The sequence below is a fragment of the Nomascus leucogenys genome, chromosome 2, assembly GCF_006542625.1.
Source record: "Nomascus leucogenys isolate Asia chromosome 2, Asia_NLE_v1, whole genome shotgun sequence".
NCBI classification, from domain to species: domain Eukaryota; kingdom Metazoa; phylum Chordata; class Mammalia; order Primates; family Hylobatidae; genus Nomascus; species Nomascus leucogenys.
Window position 1 is genome coordinate 43,286,158 of NC_044382.1, and position 21,086 is coordinate 43,307,243.

The 21,086-nt window shown below is 47.5% G+C and overlaps 1 protein-coding gene across 4 annotated transcripts in view; it reads left to right on the top strand.

Moving 5' to 3' along the window:
* Positions 1-5,425: 5,425 nt before the first annotated feature.
* The window catches only part of LOC100585611 (core histone macro-H2A.1), a 64,617-nt gene continuing 48,956 nt past the window's right edge, over positions 5,426-21,086 (top strand). For all 4 annotated transcript variants that reach the window (XM_030828850.1, XM_030828868.1, XM_030828861.1 and 1 more), the window contains exons 1-2: positions 5,426-5,711; positions 15,547-15,751. In XM_030828850.1, coding sequence (XP_030684710.1) covers positions 15,580-15,751 — 172 coding nt within the window. In that variant the 5' untranslated portion in view covers positions 5,426-5,711; positions 15,547-15,579. The remainder of the gene's footprint in view (positions 5,712-15,546; positions 15,752-21,086) is intronic.

A 21,086-nucleotide genomic window follows, 5' to 3' on the forward strand; every position in this document is an offset into this window, starting at 1 on the left:
CGCCATTCTCCCGCCTCAGCCTCCGGAGTAGCTGGGAGTACAGGCGCCCGTCACCACGCCCGGCTAATTTTTTGTATTTTTTAGTAGAGACGGGGTTTCTCCATGTTAGCCAGGATGGTCTCAATCTCCTGACCTCGTGATCCACCCGCCTCGGCTTCCCAAAGTGCTGGGATTACAGGCGTGAGCCACCGCGCCCGGTCGTTTTGCTTTTTTTTTAAGGAAGGAATATTACAGTACTCTTTTCAGATAATTGTCGATATTGTCCTCTGATTCTATACCAAAACTCAACAAGTGATCAGCTCTTAAAGGTTAGTAGTTATGTAGAATTTGAAAACATCCCTAACTTTTCATACTCTGTGACATTAAATCCATGGGTTTATCTTGCACTTTGAATGGATCTTTTTACCTATGCATAATTTTGTGACATCGTACATGGGTCATTTGAAAAATATTGGCTTGCTAACTTATGCAGATCTTCCAAATGTTGACTGATTTTAAAATACAACATCAAAAAGTCATATTAGTTAATACTATCACCAATCTCATCAGAAAAGTATTGGGAAGCTGTCAAGTTCATGGTAGCAGATACAAGCTTTTAAATTTTAAAAAATTTGTTTCATTAAGGACATTCTTAATTCTTAAGTGAAACTAACACTCTCTTTCTGTGGGGTGTGTGTGCGTGTGTGTGTGTGTGTGTGTGTGTGTGTGTGTGTGATGAGGTGAAGAATTCTATGACTGCTAGTACAGTTTGGGGCCACTGCCTTGACTCATGCTAAGGCTCCAGCAGTTTACCCACCAATGCTTTTGTGTCATCAGTGCAAATGTCAACACAGTGAAAAAGGCAAATAAGGCTTTCATATTATTATGAAAATAGTTTTGGTCACAGATCACTTGAAAGGGCCTCAGGGACCTCATAGTGGTCTGCAGAACACACTTTCACTGCTCTACAGGTATCCCAAATCCTTCAACCTGTATTTTCAATCCAGTTCTAACTTCAGGGGAAAAAATATTTAAATTCAGAGATGCCTCTAGGCATGAAACGAGGTAATACAGCCCTCTTCCTTCCTACAAACACTCCAGGATGGTTTCCCATGGCCCCTTTGTTGTTCCTCATTAAGGGTAACTATTCACCTGTGCTTATCTTAAAGCAGGGCATTAACTGCCTCAGCTTCCTGAGTAGGTGCAGTTACAGGCCCGCATACCACGCCCAGCTAATTTTTGTATTTTTAGTAGAGATGGGGGTTCACCCTGTTAGCCAGGCTGGTCTCAAACTCCTGACCTCAAGAGATTTGCCCACCTTGGCCTGACAGAGTGCTGGGGTAATAGGCGTGGGCCACTGCGCCTGGCCAATCTTTAAAAATATTCATAACGTCTTTATAATAGAGTTGGAAACAGCCTGAAAGAAGAAAAAATAAGGAGTTGGTTAAATTAACGATGGCCAAGCTTGTGGATATTTGAAGCAGTGGTTCTCAAAATGTAGTCTGCAGACCCCCAAAGGTCACTGAGACCCTTCCTGGAGGTACAAAAAGTCACAACTATTTTCATGTTAACATTAAGACATTATTTGACTTTTCCCTGTGTTGCTCTTTGCACAAATGGTGCAAGAACAACAGTGGATAAAACTGCTGGTGACTTACCACAAATCAGCAATGGCATCATCCTGTACTCATCATCATTTTATTATTTATTATCAAGCAGTCATAGCCAAAAAAATAGACAGCCAGTTTAACTTAAGTATGTCCTGATGAAACAGTAAAAAGCATTAATTTTATTAAATCTGACCCTTTAGAACACATTTTAAAATATTCCACGTGACCAAATGGGAAGTATGCATACAGCATTTCTACTAGGATGGTCACCTTGAGGAGAAGCACGTGTGCGATTTAGCTGTCAGTTAAACTAGCTGCTTTTCTCATGGAACACTAGTTTTTCTTGAAACAAGGACTGACAGCGGGGCTGCATTACACTGTCACGGCCCTAGGCACTTTTACCTTCATGAGTCCCTTCTTCTATAAAACAATAGAAAAAATATTTTACAACTGTGTTTGTAGAAAGACAAATATATTAACATTATATATTAAAATATTTTCTTCAATATAAAAGAACTTTCATTTTCTTCTGATTTTAAAAGAAATTAAGACATTTTCGTAGGCCCATAAAGTCCCCGGGGGCCTGAGTACTGTTTCTAATGGAGAAGCTACACCTGACAGACAAACAATGGGTATTCAGAATTGGGTGTATGTAGGGCTGAATACTCCACGAGGCACAGTTTTAATATACAATATTAATGTATTTGTCTTTATACCAGTGCAGTTGTCTTTTTAGTGGAGGAAGGGGCCCATGGAGGCAAAAATCCCTATGGCCCATGAAAGTCGTAATGTGGTCCTTTGTTTGTGGTAGACATTTTCTTGAAAATGAATGAAATGAACCTGTCACTTCTAGGAAAATCACTGTGACATTATGTTGTCAGTGATAAACTTGAGCTTTCAAGCAGAAATTACAATTTTGGGAAACTCGTATCTGCCACCATGAGCTTGACAACTTCCTAATACTTGAAAACCTTCAGATGAGATCAGTGGTGCTATTAATAGATGTGATTTTCTAATATTGTACAATGAAATGTGTTTACATTTGTAAGATCCGTATAAATCAGTGAACTGATATTTCCCAAATGACCACTGTATGATTTTACCAAATCATGCATAGCTAAAGGACCCAGTCGAGATATAAAATAGGCCAATGGATTTTAATGTATTAACTGAATTCAAAAGTTTACTGATTTTTTTTTTCAGGTTCTACCTTGCACTTAACCTTTAAGAAACGACTCCTTCTTGCATTTTGGTGTGGTATGAAAAAAGAACATCTGTAATTGTCTGTAAAGGCGATTAAAATCCTCTATTCTTTCCCACATACATATGTACGTAAGGCTGAATTTTCTTCACATACTTCAAACAAAACAACATATAGTGACCGACTGAATGCAGGAGGAGGCATGAAACCAGCTATCTTCTATTACACCAGACATTCAAGAGCCGTGCAAAACTGTAAAACAATGCCACTCTTCCCACTAATTATTTTTGTTTGGAAAATATAGTTATTTTCCTAAAATACATTATTTATGTAATATAATTTCTTTCCATGTTAACATTTAAAAAATAAATTAATAAATATTTACTTTTTCTCAGTTTTTATTTCTAATAAAGCAAATATTGATAGATGTAACCTATAAAACAAAAGCTCTTCAGGGTTCTCAATAATTTTTAAGAGGGTCAAGGGAAACTCAAACAGTTCCAGTAATGTTATTGTAGAACAACTACCCAGTAAAATGCTCATAAAGAACCACTAAGTTTAAAATGCAGGTGACAATCATTAAATAGAGTAGAAACTCTGTATGTTTAATATTATGTGGATATAGATAAAAAGGCTGGAATGGGAGCAGCCTGTTCTCTGCTAGCAATGAATGTAGAGTGAGTTTTATTTTTTGAGCGTTTTTATTTTTCATGTTTTCAGAATGAGCATAGCTTTATTTTGTCATTGGAAAAAATAAAAAAAAAACCTTTAACAGAAGAAGAAGCAATAGCAGCAGCAGCAGCTGGTACACCTCTCTGAGCCAGATTAGGGGAAGAGACAGGTCACTGAAGTGGAAGAACAGGACACACAAAGCGCAGGAGAGAGGGGAGAGAAGGTGGAGGCTTCTGGAGAAGGATGAGGTCAGAGCTGCTGCATTGAACAGCTCCAGAGGACAAAGGTCCTAGTGTGTTCTATGAGAATGGCACGCTGTGGAGGGGCATGGAGGTGGGGCCGCCCCAAGATCAGCTCTTGGAGGAGTGTAGACTTTAATTTCACCTGGTGGTCCCTGCAGAACGGAGAGTCCTTGCCCAAAGACACAGAGAAGGTTGGAACAACAAGGTGGTGTGTGGGGGAGGGTCTCTGCACCTTTCCTGACATCTTTTCTTTGGGAAATCCTCATACATCCATAATGCTTTGTTTTGGGACCAGAAGCATCATAAGCATCATCATTTTTCCAGCTTCATCTCCTGTTACTTTCCCCTACACCCATTCTACTCCAACCTCACACTCGCTCTGTCTTGACTATTTTGGACACACTCCTACCCCTAGCCTTTGCACTTGCTATTCCTCATGCTCGGCGCAGTTCTTCCCCAGACATCCATATGGCTTGCTCCCTCAATTTCTTCAGGCTTTAAATGTTACTTTCTCATAGAGGCCTTCTCTTGTATTTGAGCCTCACTCTTATCTCACACTTCCTATTCCCCTTCTCCGCCTTATTTTTCTCCGCCGCATGGAGACCCTCTGACACATTCTCCCGTTTGTCTTTCTTTCCTCCACAAGACTGCAAACTCCAGGAGGGCAGAGATTTCTGCCGTTCTCTTGGCTGTTTCATATCCAGCACCCAAATTGATGCATGACACAAAATGAGTTCTCAGTACTTAATCGAATTAACGAATGCATGAATGGCAGGTATTGGACATTGTTTTGCAAACTCTTAAAGTAAGGTGTAAAGCATCCCGATGAGGTGGAGGTTACTGCCGCTGCGATTCCCGCGCAGCCGGAGGACTGGGGGTGGGGGTGGGGGTCCCTAATTACCTCCATAACCCCCAGTAGCGGCACTTTAAACTTCACATCAGCCCTGAGGGATGTGTATTACTATCCAAATTCAGTTCACAGCTGGATGGAGAAGTCGCTTCCGGCTCCACACTTTGGAGGGAGGGGAGTAGAGGGAAGGCCCCCATTTAAGTACCCGGGATGGGGCACCAATGCCTTCAGGCGGTAAACCAATTTAGGAAGACGTGGCGGGCTTTGTGGCGGCCCCTCCTCTTTCGGCCTGTCCATAATTTTTAAAAAACGTGTGTGATGATAAGGAATCACTGTCTATATTAGTAATTCCCAACTTGGGTCCGAAAGTGAATTTTTGCTGAAGCGAAGTAGCTAACCGCTTCCATGTGCAAGGCAGGTTCCAGACTTCCGGGTGAGGGAGATTAACTGAAGGACCCCAGGGTAACCGGGTGCGCAGTAATTGATCTTGGGGCAGACCAGGGCTTGGGGGTGGCCTGTATCTAAAGACAGCGGAGTCTCTGAGGCGGGGGGGTGGGGGAGTTGGCATTGACTGGGGAGGGAAGAGCGATCGCTGGTAACAGCCATTGTGCCTTCCCACTAGGTTAGTGGGAAGGTTCCTAAGGATGCCGTGGCGGCGACAGTCCTGTGCTCAGAGCCAGGCACACGGTAGGCGTTCACTCGAGACGCAGAGTCTGGGACGCGCCCTGAAGAAGCTCCTCTCGGGGGGCCTGGCCCTTCCCAAGGACTGGGCTCTGGGCGCCCCGGGGTCACGGGTCAGACCTCGCGTCCGGGGCGCGGGCTGGTGCCTGGGCGCAAAGCGGCTGGCGTCAGCGGGTAGGGCGCGGGCCCGGGGTCAAGGCCGGGGCGCCGGGCGGCGCGGGCGCGGAGGCCGGACGCTCGGGGCCGCGAAGGGATGTGACGAGCGACGCGCTGTGCATTGTGGGAAGCCGGCCGCGAGGACTGGTTCCAGTTCACTCGGCAGCGGCGCCGGGCGGAGGGGGAGAGCGCGGGTCGCGCGGGCGGGAAGCGAAGAGGCGGGCGGGCCAGCGAGGAGCGCGGAGAGAAAAGGCGCGAGCGGCCAGGAGGGCTCAGGCCGAGACACCTTGCAGCTGCCGCCGCCGCCACCGAGCCGCCGCGTAAGTGCCGCGCGGGCCCTCTTGCCGCACTCCCTGTCCCCGCCGCTCGTGTCCGGCCGCGAGTGCCCGGGAGCGGCCCGGCCTGGCGCGCACCGGTGTGGTGCTTGGCCGGGCTCGGGCCGCCGGGTTCGGTATGGCCCACGCCGGGTCCTCCCGCGTGCACTACGTCCTCCCAGGCCTTGTGGGGCCGCGCAGGATTCCCTTTGGTTTTGTTCAAAAAAGAAACCCGGAAACCAACTTCTCTTCAGAACGCATTCCCCTGCCCGCGCCTGGGCGCTTTTGTGGGAAAAAGGCAGTGCTGGCGCCTACCCTGGCGACCCTTCCTGGGGCGGGCTCACGGGCCAGGCCAGAGGCCGCAGGAGGCCCCGCGGCGCTGGCTGGGCAGCCTGGGCCTGGGAGCCCGGGAGCTGTTGTGAGCGGAGTTGTACTTGGTGAGGCGCCCGCCGGCCCGCGAGTTGCCGGCCCCCGGCACAGTAAGTCGAGCCCCAGCCCCGGGGGGCCGAGGTGTAGGCGTCTGGCTCGCTATCTGCAGGAGGGGAAGGCGGGGGCTACTCGCGGGACTGAAGCCGGGCTGGAGCGGGAGACCGGGTCTGGGAGTGGTCCAAGGATGGGCTGGAGAGGGGCCACGGGAACCCCCGCTGCTCCCGATTGTCTCGGTATCAGCCTTTTGTTTGCTTTGTGGTGGGAAGGGTTTGCTTTTTTTTTAAAGGTAACTCGGGAAGGCTGTAGGCTTCCCCGGGTGGAGAAGGCCAGCAGGAAGGAGCCTCGCTGGGGGTGGGGTGGAGTGGGGAGGTGAGTGCGCAGGATGCTGCTGGCAGTGTCACCTGACAACAGGTGTTGGACATGGCGCTCCCCACCCCCACTTCTGCAGGGTCCACAGATCACTCAAGGAGCTGGTCAGTACATTGCTTGAAAGTTTCTTTTAGACAAGATGTTAGGGGAAATGTTTCTGAGTTTCAAAGTGAGAGACTTCTGTACAAACAACTGGGACACACCTTGAATTCAACAATTACAATGACTATAAAGGCCTTGTAAGATTTTAATGACCCAGTAAACAGCACATAAGAATAGACAGAGAGAGCACTCCTGCTAGCTTCCCTCTTTTCTTCCACCTTTGTGGTTTGAGGTTTTACCGTTAAAGTACGGGGTGAGGGGAGTGTTTTGTTCCAAAGCTCCCTGCTCCAGGGAGTCGGGCATTTTTTAACAGTCTTAGGTTTGAATGGGAGACTCGAGTTGTAAAAGGTGGAATTCACCTACTGCAGGCCACCTTTAGGCTACTAGCCTGTTGTCAGAGGTGTTAACTCTGAAATGGACACCTCATGCCTGCAACTGGAATTAATACCCTTGTACACATTTAACTAGAGTTGGGCAGCAGCATCTCAGTCTTGCACAAGAGACTCTCTGATGAGGATGAGTATGTTTTTAAACTTATGTTTTCTTAAACACAACAACAAAACTCTTGAAAGACTTCAAATTCTTCCCCCTTCTAGTTTTACAAGGAGAGAGAAATCTTTCCAGTCTGTTCTTTGGTTTTGATCTGTTACCATTGTTAGTGCTGATCCCTAGATAAGGCATTAAGAGGGTTGTGTAAATGAAAATTGTTTGCGGCAGGCCTTTAGAAGGAGGCATAATTTAACTCACATTTTATTAAACTTTAAGAATTGTCTGGAACTTCACATGTGACATTCTAATATACAACCATGCCACTGGTTTAGTTTTTACCAAATGGGCCAGTGTCAGGGAGTGGCACATCTCCATCTGATGTTTCTTCTGGTCCCTGAGAGAGGCGAACTTGAGGAGCGCCTCGCATTCCCTCCCCATTGAGAAGCTCAGAGTGCATGTGTTCTGGGACCTGCTTTCAGAGCTAATGCGGCCCCAAGTCACCTAAAGGAGATTTATTTAAATAAAAGCATAAACTGAAAACCTCAAGCCGAAGAACCCAACAAGACTCTATATGTGCTGTTCATCAGAATTGCAACAGCCTCTGGTTCTTATTTGAGTGTCCCCAAGGATTTGGGACAGGCTTTTCAGAGCCCCATTCCTAGAATATGGGCTGGGAAGGGGCAGGAGTGAGTGGGGCCCAGATCTCTGTGGGTCCTTCCCATATTCTGTAGGTTTAGAGGTCTACTGGGCCCTGTCTCAGCGCTTACAAGTGAGCCTGAGTGACTCAACTCTTCATTCCAAAGAGTTGTATAGCTTGTTTGCTTGGACCAAACCTGTCAGGTCAGTGTCTCAGAGTCTTTCCATAAAGATTTCCTGAGAATCAGCTTCTGTTCAGGCACTGGGGACACAGTTCTGATTAAGAAATGCCTAGCCCTTACCCTGGGGGAGCTGACTTTGGGAGAAGGCAGGCAAGTAGCTGTTGTAAAATCAGTGTAGAAGGCCCCAACTAGCCCCCCAGCAGGGACAGTAACCTAGCCAGGAGTGAACCCTTATCTGGCATGGAAAGGTCAAGTAGGAGTTGGCTGGGCAAAGGAGGGCAGATGGGGACAAGTGTTTGAGGCCTGGGGAACCCCATGTGTGCATCTTAGAAGAAAAGAACAGAGGTCATGTGGGGAACTGCCAGAGGCTCGGGATGGCTGAGTCCTGGTGCGGAGTCAGGTGAGGCTTCAGGGAGGGACAAACAGGACAAATCACAAAGGGTTCTGGTCAGACCCACACTTTATCCTAAGAGCAACTGAAGGGTTCTGAGCAGGAGAGAGACAGGATCAGGTGCTCTTTTTATTCTTATTGGGAACACGTCTACTCAACAAATAATGAGTGGATTCTACATGCTAAGCCTCATCAGAGTCCTGTCCTCTGAAGCCCACACTTTAACTTTTCTCTAAGTAGCCTTCCATTAGACTGGTTATCTTAGAGTTTGGCACAACCTTGAAAAGAGAGAGGAGTACGTAGGAAAGTTTTTTTGTAAAGCAGGCAGGCAGTAACTTGCTGTTAAAATGTAGCAAGCTGCACAGTTCCTTCAGTGCATCTAGGGAAGCACATCACAGAATGGGTTTGCAGAGGTGAAATTTCAATCCCAGACTAGCTTCCCCAAAACTGTTTGTGGTGAATGACATTTGTGTTTGTGTTTTGTTTCTTCCTGCCACTGAAAACTAACAGGAGTGAGACACATCTGCTGGAACAAAATGCATAGTTTATGATTTATGTACTATCTCAGTTGGTCTGTCTCTTCTGTTTGCAATCCCTTAGTTCACCGAGCGTGGACTGTAGGTTCTGGCTCACTTTTTGATATGGTGTTTTATGAATGGAGAGAGAGATTTTTCCTGATTGGCTAGAATACTAGAACAGGTCTCTGATCCAAGCCAATCAGAGTGCAGCTTGTGAACCCCAGCTCTCTGTGAGCAATGGTTGTCTAGTATATCCACATGCCTCTGGGGACATGACAGCGGGTGACACCGTTAATCATTTGGTGTGATAGGAGTAAACAGAAGAGGGAAGAGAATGCCATAAACAGGATTAGTGTCCTGTCCTTCAGAATTAAGTGTCTCAGGTTTCCCTTTGTGATTGGAGTTGATGGGAAGGTGACAAATGCATGTGGATATGTGGGCATTTATCCAGCTGCCAGAATGGATGGGGTGGTTCTTCCTCATCAGCAGTTATTTGAGCACTGATAGCTCAGACTCCTCTATCCTCAGGGGCTGGAGATAGGGCTCTTTGACTAGCAACTCCCCAGCAGTTCTAATCAATATTGCACGGGATCAATAGGCATGTATTCATTGCTTAGATAATAAAAGACTTCATGATTGACTATTCCAGTGGTTTCATGAGTACCCTGATTGTTTAAGGGGTTCTGTGCTGTAGCTTTAACAGGAGTCAATCTCTTATAGATGTGAGGAAGGTATTTTCCTGCATCTATGGTACTGAGCCAGAGGCAGGAGGAGAGGTCACTGGAACCATAGAACTGTCACAGAGTCATAAGGCCTCTGTGTGGCTTATGCCCAGCTATCAGGGCAATTGGAGTGTTCCTTTCCTAAGAATCCCCAAGGTAGCTGTACAAGCTCCCTGAATTTTGAGTGTCTGGGCTCCTATAGGGATTTTGCCAGGTGCATGTACATGAATGCCCAAGAGAAGGTTTCTGATTGGTGTCCCACTAGCCATAGCTCCCAGTCCTGTGGGCTTTGGAAATGCTGCCCTCTCCTTTCTCCCTATCCACTGTCAGTGCCAACTAATCAGCTACCTTGTAGCCAGCATTTGAGTGTCCACCAGGTGCCAGGCAGGGTGGTGGGTGCTTGGAGATACAGTGGTGAGTAGAGCAAATTGGTTCATTTCATGAAGACAGACAGGTAAACAGGCAATGATGATACCATGCACTGAGTGCTAAGAATGGGATAGCTGGTTTCAGAGTTTATATGTAAATGGGATCTAGAGTGACTGGCAATCATGATAGAAGGAAGGCCTGGAACCTGCATTTGCAGAGTACTGTATGTAAGAGTAAGAAAAATAATTGAGTATATTAAAGAATAGGGGCAGGCTGAGGGAGATTGTGAGGCACTTTTAGCTGGGCCCTGGGTCTGCAGCTAACACATCCATTGAGGGAACTGGGAGGGAGAGATTCATCCTGGTGGATCTCTGGTTGTTGCAAATAGAGAGATGTGTTGGAGGTCAACAGGGCCTGTGCACAAGGTTGGAGTCTGGACATGCAGCTGCCCCAAACTAGACTGTGACTGACAGAAGGCATGGCCATGGCAGGAATGCAGAAGAGGGAGCACGTTGATGGATCATTGCCAGAGAAGGCACTGGGACCAGTAGGCAGGATTACTCCAGACAAAGGGCTAGAGAGATGTCCAGACTGAGTGTGCTGGGTGTGCTGAAGGTGCCAGTGGGAATGAAGGTGGTTTGTAGTGCACGGAGCAGCCTGTTAGGATGCCTGCTGGGAAGGGATAGGAGATTGTGGCAGGGCCTCCATGGCCCTTTGGTTTCTTGCCCCTACTGCCCCGCCTGGTAGTACACAGCTTGTTGTTCTCATGTCCACCTTATTCATGGGGTCTACATAGCCAGCCTTCTGATTGGTCCTGTGCTAAAAGAACAGACTACGTTGCTCCAGTCTCATCTCAATTGCTGAGGGGCCTGTGGTCAGACTCTCTTGCTTCTCACTGTAGCCTGACTCATCTCTCTGTCCAGCTCCTCTACAAAAGTTTGTCTTTGGGTAAGCTTTGAGGTTGTATAAACAAGGTTAATGTTTATTGTGATTGATTTATAATTGGAGGAGTTGCAGAAATAAAGACCACAGAGATCCCTTCAAGATCAGTTACAGAACCTTCATTTTCTAGGCCGATAACAGCCAAAAGAGCAGTCAAGCTAATATGCAATGATCAACAGACACAGTTGCCTGAGGACCTATCTTTGTTTTCAAAGCATGCAGAGCCATGAGTGAAGCCTCCTGGTTTACTGAAGGAAGGAAGAACACAACTTTGTCAGTTTGACCAGATAGTATAGCTGTTCTCCTGTGACCAGCTTCACTGCCCTGCAGAGATGATGAGTGCTTAGGAAGCTGCTTTGTCTATGATGTAGGGCAGTCTGTTTCTCAAACAAGGCTGGATGCAGAACATGGGTCAAACAGGGCCCAACAGGTTTTGGCTGGTAACTCATTCTGGGGTTAGGGTCAGCGTTCAGATTGGTTTGTCATGTGACAGAGACTGGCTGTTTCCTCCTTTCTTCTGAGTAAATAGCCAGAGTATATTTCCCAACCTCTCTTGCAATTAGTTGTGGGCATGTGACTAAGTTCTACTTGATGGATCGTGGTCAGAAGTGATGTGCCCCATTCGCAGGCCTGGCCCCTTAAAACCCTCATAGGTTATTATCCATGGTCTTTTTCTTTCCATGGCAACCCTGGGAATCACGCATTGAAGATATGAGAGTCACAAAATGGGAGGCATCTGGATCCATGAATCACTTTGTGGAGAAGAAACACCAGCCAATCATGGAAACCCATTTTGGATTTTTCGGGAGTGAGAAATAAGTTGTAGAGACTTATCTGTTACAGCAGCTAGCAATATCTTCAGTGCAAATGTCCAAGATCTGTTCTGCAAGAGGATGGCCTTTTTTCGTCTTATACACATTGTTGTTTTTGTTAACTACTGAGAACTTGCCCAGTGAGTGAGTATCAGGCCCTTACATGGATGCTTTGATTCACTTCTGCCACCAACCCTTTGAGGCCCTTACTAGCATCATCTCCACTTGAAAGATAAGAATATAGGTTCAGAGGGGTTAAATCACGTGCTTAAAAGTGCACAGCCAATAAGTGGCAGAGCCATGGTTATAATCAGGTCAGTCTGGCTTTGGACTTCTACTTTTTAATCATAATGCTCAATTGCCATTGGCCGCACAGTCACTCTCCCCCTTGTCATGGGTGCCTGACTGGAGCTACCCACACCTGCATAAACCTCTGAAGAGCAGGATGGACCTGGCACACTCATGGGTTTATCTGGAGACTGCACAACTATGAGTTGATTTTCAAAAGGGTGTTTTGAAAACTACCACACATGGCTGGATGTCATAAGCCTTCATGGCTTAGTCAGAATTCTTTCATAGCTGTGGCTGCAGCTTGGGGAACTATAGATAGAAGTGCAGGAAGAACATGGGGAGGGGTAAAGTACAGAATCTCTGCAAGACAACCCCACTGGTGGGGAGACAGACTTGAGGCCGCTTTATTGGACAGGAGCCTGACTCAGAATGAGAAGTGAAGATGTTCTTCTGCCAGCAGGGTGGCACTGGAGGAGCTGTGATATTTCAGACCTTTCTTGGGATGAGTTGACTACAGTGCCTCACATCGAATGGCTTGCAGTTCAGTCAAGTTGGAGAGGCATGTGCTGGGATATATATACTATGGGAACATGGAGCAGTGAGCAATTCCAGGCTGTGGTCATGGCCACAAAGCCTCCATGGCAGAGGGAGGCTGTGAGTGTCAGTTCAGCAAGTTGACAAGAGGACAAAGGGCATTCCAGGCAGGAGAACTGCGTGTTCAGAGACATCCTTAACACAGTGTGACAGGCTCAAGAAGTCAGGAGTTGCCTGAGGCATGTGAGCCAGGGCTGGGGTGACAGGAAGCAGTGCCACCAAAAGTAGCTGAAGGATGCTGTTTGTGGCTAGCTCAGAAGCTCAGGCTGACGGGGAATCATCAGAGTAGGCTGAGCTGCTCCTGGTGTCCATGGATGAAGACTAGTGCTGTGAGAATAGGTCAGAAGTAAAGAGGCTGAACCAACGCAGGGAGGGTGATGAGAAGAGGCCTGAGAGGTTCTGCAGGTGGTTCAGCAGAGCTTGGCTAATGCTTGGGTGCTGTGGGGTGGACAGAGAAGTCTGGGCCAGGTTGACTGCTGTTTGGCTAGCTTGGTGCATGACATTGCCACTGATGAGGCTGAGAGACCCAGAGGAGTTCAAGGCACCCATGGGACTTGTAAGTGGGCCCTTGCCATCAGCAGTCACAACAGAGCTCTGAGGCTCAGCGGCCAGGTGTTGCACTGGCATAGAGACCTGGGAGTCACTGGCATGTTGATGTAAAGACTCAGCTAGAGTCAGAGGAGGGAAAGACAAGGAGCACCACTTTTAAGGAGTCAGTGTGTCTAGGACCCTGCCAGGTTTCTGAGTGCTAACGGCTCCTCTCTAAAGGAGAGCACTGTCCATTTCCCACATAGGCAGCCCCAGACATGCCCAGCTGGTCAGCTGGGAAACAAAGCTGAAGTTTGTGCTCTAGTAGGAAAAGGGCTGAGCTGCTGTTAATCATCACTGACCACAGGACTCCCCTGCTGAAAGAGGGGAGACATTCCGATTTAAAAGCTCAGTCCAAAGGCATCAGGTTGTTGGTCTGTGAAACACATTTGTAGTAAAGCAAAAGATTGCTAGGAAACCCAATGACAGCCTTGCCTGAGAACACAGGCACACACACATATACACATTATCATTTCCTGCTCAGAGTGAGCACAGGCACCTTTTTGCAGGGAATGTTTTAAAACGGAGTTCATCGCAGAAAGGAAGGGATCCAACTAATTGTTTCGGAAAAACCCAGACCCTTCTGGGTCTCTCTAGCCCTCAGTGAGCAGTTAAGACTGGGTGCTCCTTGACAGGGCGCTCATGACAGAGGCCTCTTCTAACATCACTCCAGGGCCAGGGCCTCTGCCGTCTTACCTCTGTTGGGCCTGTCTACACAGTAGCCCCAGAGTGCCCAGAATTCTGTCTGCTGCCCTCACAGCCTTCTCTGTCAGGCAAATGATTTGAGATGCATCTGGGATCAGAGAGGTGTTAAGTGTGGACCATGGCATGTCCTGACAATGTCCCTAGTATAGGCTGAGCATCAGAGTAACAGGGACTCCTATCCCTGTGGCCTCCAGTGGTCACAGCATTGACTGCTGGTGCTGGAAGGCCCCAAACACCATGGAGCCTGACGTCAGTTTATCAGTACATGGGAGACCTGCCCAATTGGTTCAGTGAGCAAACATGTTCATAGGGAAGACTTTAAGGGGCCCCAGAACAGGCCAATTCCCCTCATATCTCTTCTCCCAGCACCCTGCACTGGCCCTTTGAAGCATACATTACATTTGTCTTTTAAATGACTAGGGGGTTATTTATTGTCTTTTTCCCCACCAGTTCCACAGGGACCACATCTGCCCATCTGAAGTGAATGCATAAATGAACAGGGTGCTCCAAGTAAACATTCGAGACCTTGGATGGTGCTACAGTAGGAATACAGTTAGGGGCACCCCTCCACCCACCTGCAGTCTGATGGGAGAATGGGGACATGTACATCAGTGCTGTGGTGTGCAGCACATGGGGCCCTGAGGATGAAACAGCCAGATCCCAACATTTGGGAGGGCTGGCAGAAGGCAGAGGCAAGTGTGAGAGATAATGGAGGTCCCAGCCAAAGGGAACAGCCACTGCCCAGGCAGGGCCTAGATTTCTAGGGCATTACATGGCAGGCCAAGAGTCATGGTTCTATCTTGAGAATTGTGGCAGCCACAGAAAGCTTTCAGGCCAGGGCCGGAGCACGTTCAGATGTGTGTGTACCCAGATTGCCCCACCCATGGGGTAGAGGGTGGATTAGAGGAGAGGGGGCTCTGGTAGGGAGACCTTCTCAGGAGACGTTTGTGACCACTTGATTAAAATAGTGATGACCAGGATCCCATCACTGGAGGTGGAGAGAAACAGCCCCACAAGAGGTGTAGAGGAGGGTTTTCCTCTGGACTGGGTGACTGGTTGGGGATTGGGAGCAAGGAAGGAAAAACACCTCTCTCTCTCTTCTCTAAAGATTGGCCCATCCAGTGGACTCGAAGTGCTCAGAGGGCCTCTTACTGCAACCTGACTATACACTGTACTAACTCCTGTAAGCTGTTCTTGCATCTCACAGATAAAGAATCTAAGATAGAGACACTGCTTTCATCAGAGAATCTAGGTATCTGCCTTTACATCATCTTTTTAGGGGAATGTGTCATAGCTTTTTTTCTTTTATGAAGCCTTCAGTAAATTTATCAGCTCCGGTCTCAAGTGTATGAAAATGCAATTATTAAACAAGTTTATAGAATGTGGCCAAGAAATCCCATTTCCTTTTTCATCATGTGGCATAATGGCAAGGCACTTAAGAGCAGTCATTGTCAGTGTAACATTTAAATGGAAGTGGCCAATAACATCGATGTCATGGTATAAATTGTGCAAAACCAAGCCTTTCTTTTCAAGGATCAAACTGCTCCAGCGGAGTGTATCACCTGGACTTGGAGGGCCCCGCAGCTACAGACAGTGGCATCTGCAGGCAGGCCCGGCGCCTTCCAGGGGACTGGACTGTACCTGGAAAGGGGACATGTGCCATCCCCAGCCACCCTGACCGGTGTGCCTCTTGCCTTCACAGTGTGCTCACTGATCCGCCTCCAGGGCCACCGCCATGTCGAGCCGCGGTGGGAAGAAGAAGTCCACCAAGACTTCCCGGTCTGCCAAAGCAGGAGTCATCTTTCCCGTGGGGCGGATGCTGCGGTACATCAAGAAAGGCCACCCCAAGTACAGGATTGGAGTGGGGGCACCCGTGTACATGGCTGCCGTCCTGGAATACCTGACAGGTGAGTGTACCTCAGTCAACCCAGACACCACTGGCTCAAATGCAGAAGTTCTCATAGTTCTCCAAAGACCACTTTTGTTTCTTTTATTTTGAAACAGTTCAAACCTATAGAAAAGTTACAAGAAGAGTACAAGGAACATTTTCACCTAGATTCTCTAGTTATTAACGTCTTGCCTCATCTGCCTTATCTCCCCTCACTGTGTGTGTGCATGCAGGCATACATGTAGATATTTCTGTATTTATTTTTGGCTGTTACATAGTCGATTTTGAAATTTCCTCAGCTGTCCCAATAATGTACTTTATAATTTTGTTTGGTTTTTCTTTCCTGATCCAGGATCCATTTCAGGATCATATATTGCATTTGACTGCCAGTTTGTTAGTCTTATTTAATTTTGAACAGTTTGCCAGCTTTTAAAAAATCTTTTGTGACATTGATACTTTTGAAGAGTCCAGGCTAGTTGTTTGGCAAAATGTCCTCCAATCTGGGTTGGTTTTAGATTAGATTCAGGATGAGCATTTTCTTAGGAGAATGGCATCAGAGATGCTGCATCCTTCTCTGTGCATCACATCGGGAGGCACCTGACATGGTTTATCCCATCACTGGAGATGTTCTGCTTGCTTATTGAGTTAAGGTGGTATCTGTTGGATTTTTGCACATCCTGTACCACGCTATTTCACCCAGTGGCTTCAGCAACCCTTGATGATTTTACCTGAATTTGTTATTACAGTGGTGGTTATAAAATAGTGGGTTTTTTTTTCATTTCTTGGTGGTTATAAAATAGTGATTTAAAAAATTTCTTTTATTTCTGCATTTCTTAGTTGGCATTCTTTTGTAATAAAACCTTTCCCTGTGCCCTTCCTCTTTTTTTTTTTTGAAGTATCAATGTTGGTTTACAGATTTTTTAAAATTTAGTAACATTCATTTCATTACTCACTTTAATGCTCACATCACCTCAAATTTGGTCTTCAAGCTGGTTCTGATATCCTTTTGCCATGGCTCCATCAACTTCTGTAAATTTCCTTGCCTTCTAACACAATAAGATATTCCAACCTTACCCTGGACTTCCCTTGCCCCAGTCTGGGACTCAGCCTTCTCTCCAAGGGGTCCTTGGTCCTGTTCACAGATACAATCTTATTTGTGGCTTCATAGCAATTGTGCAAGGCCAGCTGGGAAGGGAGGGAGACTAACCCCATTTTTAGTGATGAGAAAGCCATGCCTCAAAGCATAAAGGACTTGTCTGGGGTTGTATACAGCCTGCAAGGGGTTGAGAAGGGACCCAAATCCTGCTGTCCTGTAGTAATGCTTTTGCTGTGTATTGCCTGAGACATGATCAGGTGGGTCTGATCAGGAAAGAGTACTCTGATTCTTGCAGCCACCTCTGCTACAGCCAGAAAGGGGCGACTCAGTAAGACAGGGTACCTCTCCCAAAGTGATACAACCAGGCAGCAGAAGAGCTGGGTTGCTTCCTGCACTCTCTGCTCTCTCAGTAAGGCAAGGCCAAGGGTTTCCCCATAGCAAACACAGTCATCAGGAAGGTAAAGTTTTTGTGTTCTGTTGAAAGCATCTAAGCATGAAAAGTAGTAGTGTTAGATTGAAGTATTTGTACATATTTTGGGACTTTTGACTTTCTGCTTAGCAAAGACTCTTATAGGTGGCAGGCCTGGTAATGTGAACTAAGCATGATTCTTCTGTGCAGATGAGGAAACAAGCCCAGAACTTAGGTGACACACCTAGGAAAGCTATGTATAGCATTGGCAGTCAGCCAGGGAGACTGGGAGAAGTTGCTAGATAGGAAACAGAAGACATTTTAGTTCTTGCCTAGTTAGTGTACATGCTGTGTGACCAGAGGGAGCCACCTAACTTCCCTGGACCCCAATTTCCTTACAACTCAAATGGAGTCAACTATCCCTACTCCAACTCCAGGCTGTTGTGAAGGCCAAAGGGGCTGTGCACATAATGGGAAAGCTAATGTGCTACACAAACCCAGGCAGCCCCTGGTTCCCGAATGCCATGATGCCCATTCCTGGGGTGTTCACAGACACCATCATTAGGTCAAGTACAACCTCAGTGTCCTTTCTTCCATCTAGCTTTCTCTTCTTTTTTGAAGGGCATGAACGGGGAATACCATTGCTTTGTCATATCTCAGGCAACTACTACCTGTGCTGCACAGAAATCTGTGTTTTCCTGGTCTGGGCATAGCTGGTTCTGAATCTGAGCCCAGTGCTCCTGAGGTGGATGTCAGCATTCCATTCCCATGGGGGCTAGAGACCTTGACTCAGTGGCTCACACATCCATCATCCCTATCCCCAGCTATTGTGGGTGTGTAGGACAGGTCACAGCGGGGCATGGGACTGGCCAGGACAGCCCATCACTATCCCTGGAAAAGTAGCTCAGAGCAGATCCTTACTCTGGCATCAGCCACATCAGCTCTTGTATATTAAAGAATAATATGTATTTTTAAATTTTATGAAGACCTTCCAGCAGGGCTATAGTTGGCTGAATCTGAAGCATTTCCTCTGCCTGTATGTGGCACTGAGTCATTGGCATGACCATGCCTGCCCCCAACATGGAACCAGGCCCAACTGACCTCAGGAGGATGTCCTGAGCAGTTAGTGCTGTGCCCAGTCACTGCTGTGGTTACTTATGTCCTGTTTTGTGATGGGAGAGGAGCCAGACTCTGGGGCCATGTCTAGTGAGAATGCTGCTCTGTTCCACCCCTCAGTGCCACACACCCACACTGACTGTCCTCAGAAGGTGACCAGCCCTTAGCTGATTGGGCGGAGATGTGGGAGCACGTGGATGTTAGACATTCTGGGTATCCACCCACTTAGAACTTTGTTTTTTGGCCCTTGAGTGAGAAGGAAGTGTGTCCAGACCCTCTTTCTGTTCTCCTCTTCACTTTTGTTTCCCTAAAGGCTTTTTCTCATTCACTCCACATGCTGTCTGCCAGGCACCATGCTAGGCTCTGTGTGAGAGTGCAGGAATGATCAGGGCAGAGTGGCCTCTGCTTCATGGAGCTCACACTCTTGTCTGGAAAAGCCAGCCAGCCAACCTAGATAGTTTAGAGACTGAAAGTGTTGCAAGGAGTGAAAGCAGGCCAAACGAGGGCCCAGGCTGCTTGGAGATTTGGAGATGAGCTGGCCAGGGAAGGCTTCTCTGAGGATGAGAAATCAGCTGAGCCCTGGAGAGGTGCCAGCCAGCCCCACAGGAACTGGGAGAAGGGCTCTGCCAACCACTTATCTGTCTTGATGCGCCTGCTGGGTGCCAGGCCAGCCCCTTCCCAGAACATGGGGAAGCTACAGAGAGAGGGAGAAACTGAAGTACCAGCCTTCAAGAAGCTCAGGGTCTGATCAAGGATGTGACCCCGACATTGTGCTCCAACACTAGGCAGACATCTGAGGGAAGTCCCACCCACTCAAGCTCTCCTTGCTGAGAGCTATGATGTCCCTTGCACAGCTACACACCAACCCACCATCCCCACCCCCAAAGGGCTTCCTGTCCAGAAATAGGTATAGGCAAGAGAAAGGCTGTGGTGATGCAGGACCACCCGTGCTGCAAGGGGGGAAACAGGACCACAAGTGGGTGTCAGGAAATGCTTTCTGGAGAATGCTTGTTAACTAGTTACCAGAGTTGCCCTGCTTGTTTAGGTGTCACTGAAGTTCCTAAGAAGGGATTGTTTTCTTCTCTGCATGGCCAAGACTCTTACAGGTGGCATGTAGTCAAGCCCAACACCTGGCATGACAATTGCAGGCATGGTGATGGGATGTGCCACATGGAGGCCCATTTGAAGTAGCTGGGCCAGGCCCTCTGCCTTCCAAAGGCCCCTGTGGGAGAGATGGGAGGGGTCTGGATGCCCAGGTATTGCTAAGAGGACTGCTGAGCTGCAGTGCCAACCTAGGACTAGCATCTCCTTGGTGACCAGCTCTGGGGACCACTTGGGGTCCACTGTGTTCTAGAGCTGGATGGTTTAGAGTCTGGGCATTGGTGCCAGAGCTGCCACTTCTTACTTGTGGCTTAGGCAAGTCACTCACATCTCCATGCTATGGTTTTATACTCTGTGAAATGAGGATCACAGTAACTCTCTCATCGGGTTCTTATGAGGCCGATGTGAGAGCATGCCTGTGAAGTTCTTATTCCATGCCTGGACATTGTAAGTGCCCAGATGTTAACTATTAACATTAGGGTTAAAGTATGAGAGAGGAAGGGAGTCTCCAGTAATCTTGTTCCTTTTCCTATCTCTTGTCAATGACCAGAGCCTTCACACTCCTCCAACAGGCACCCAGCATCCTCTGAGAGCAGATGCCCCATTTTGAAGCTGCCTGTGGGTACTTGGCCAATCCTTGTGCAGTTTATGGAGCCAGCTCCTGACCTGGGGAAGAAGCAGGGTCCCATGAGTGATCTTTATCCACTTTACAGACTGGATGAGGCCCAGCCGTTGGGCTTGACTATATCCTGAAATAAAACCCCAAGGAAAAGGGATGGTTGTTAGAAATACATCTTGCCATCTGGTTTTGGCTAACAAAGTGTCCTCATCCCAAGTTTCAGCTTGTTTGACTTCCAGTCTCTAACTCAGGTCAGATGTTGCATATCCCTTTGGTGGTAGTCATAGGGCCACAACCCATCCCTGCCTCCATCTCCTAGAGGTGGGTAGAGAGAGCCTGTTCCTGTCAGCAGCACATCCTGTTACACTGATATTCATTTCAGCCAGCATCCATCTCACTTGTCATTTCTGATGTGGGAAGGAATCCTACAAGCTTGGAAGACTGAGGTAGGCAGAGCCTGCAGTTGGTTCTGTCACTTACCTTGAAAATAAGTCCCTTTATCAAATCTCTTTACCACCTTCCTATCTGGGACACTCAAACGTGTCCTGGACTCAGACAGCTAAAAATAGAGCAAGAAGAAGAGGACAGTCAGGCTTGACTCTTTGATGCTCCGAGGCTCTAGGAGCTCCCACATCCTTGCTTGTTTGCATGAGTGCACCTCCCTTAGACTAACTGACGCTTCAGGCCAGAACCCAGCTAATGCTTGCTAGTACCTTCTTGGACACTCATGCTGCACTGGGGCTTATGCCACAGCATTTGCTGTGTTCTGCAAAGCCCTTCCCTCACCCTGTTTTCCTAAAATTAAAACACACACACACACACACACACACACACACACACCACACCACATCACACAGGAAAGGGACGATTAAGAATTTTAAGGAGCCAGGGGGTTACAGCTAGAGAAAAAACACTGAAGTTGAAACTCCAGTGGGTACTCACAGTGTGCAGACTATATTTAAGTGCATGTTCCCTTTTCTGGTTATGTGAGTAATTTGTTTGAAAATTAAGAA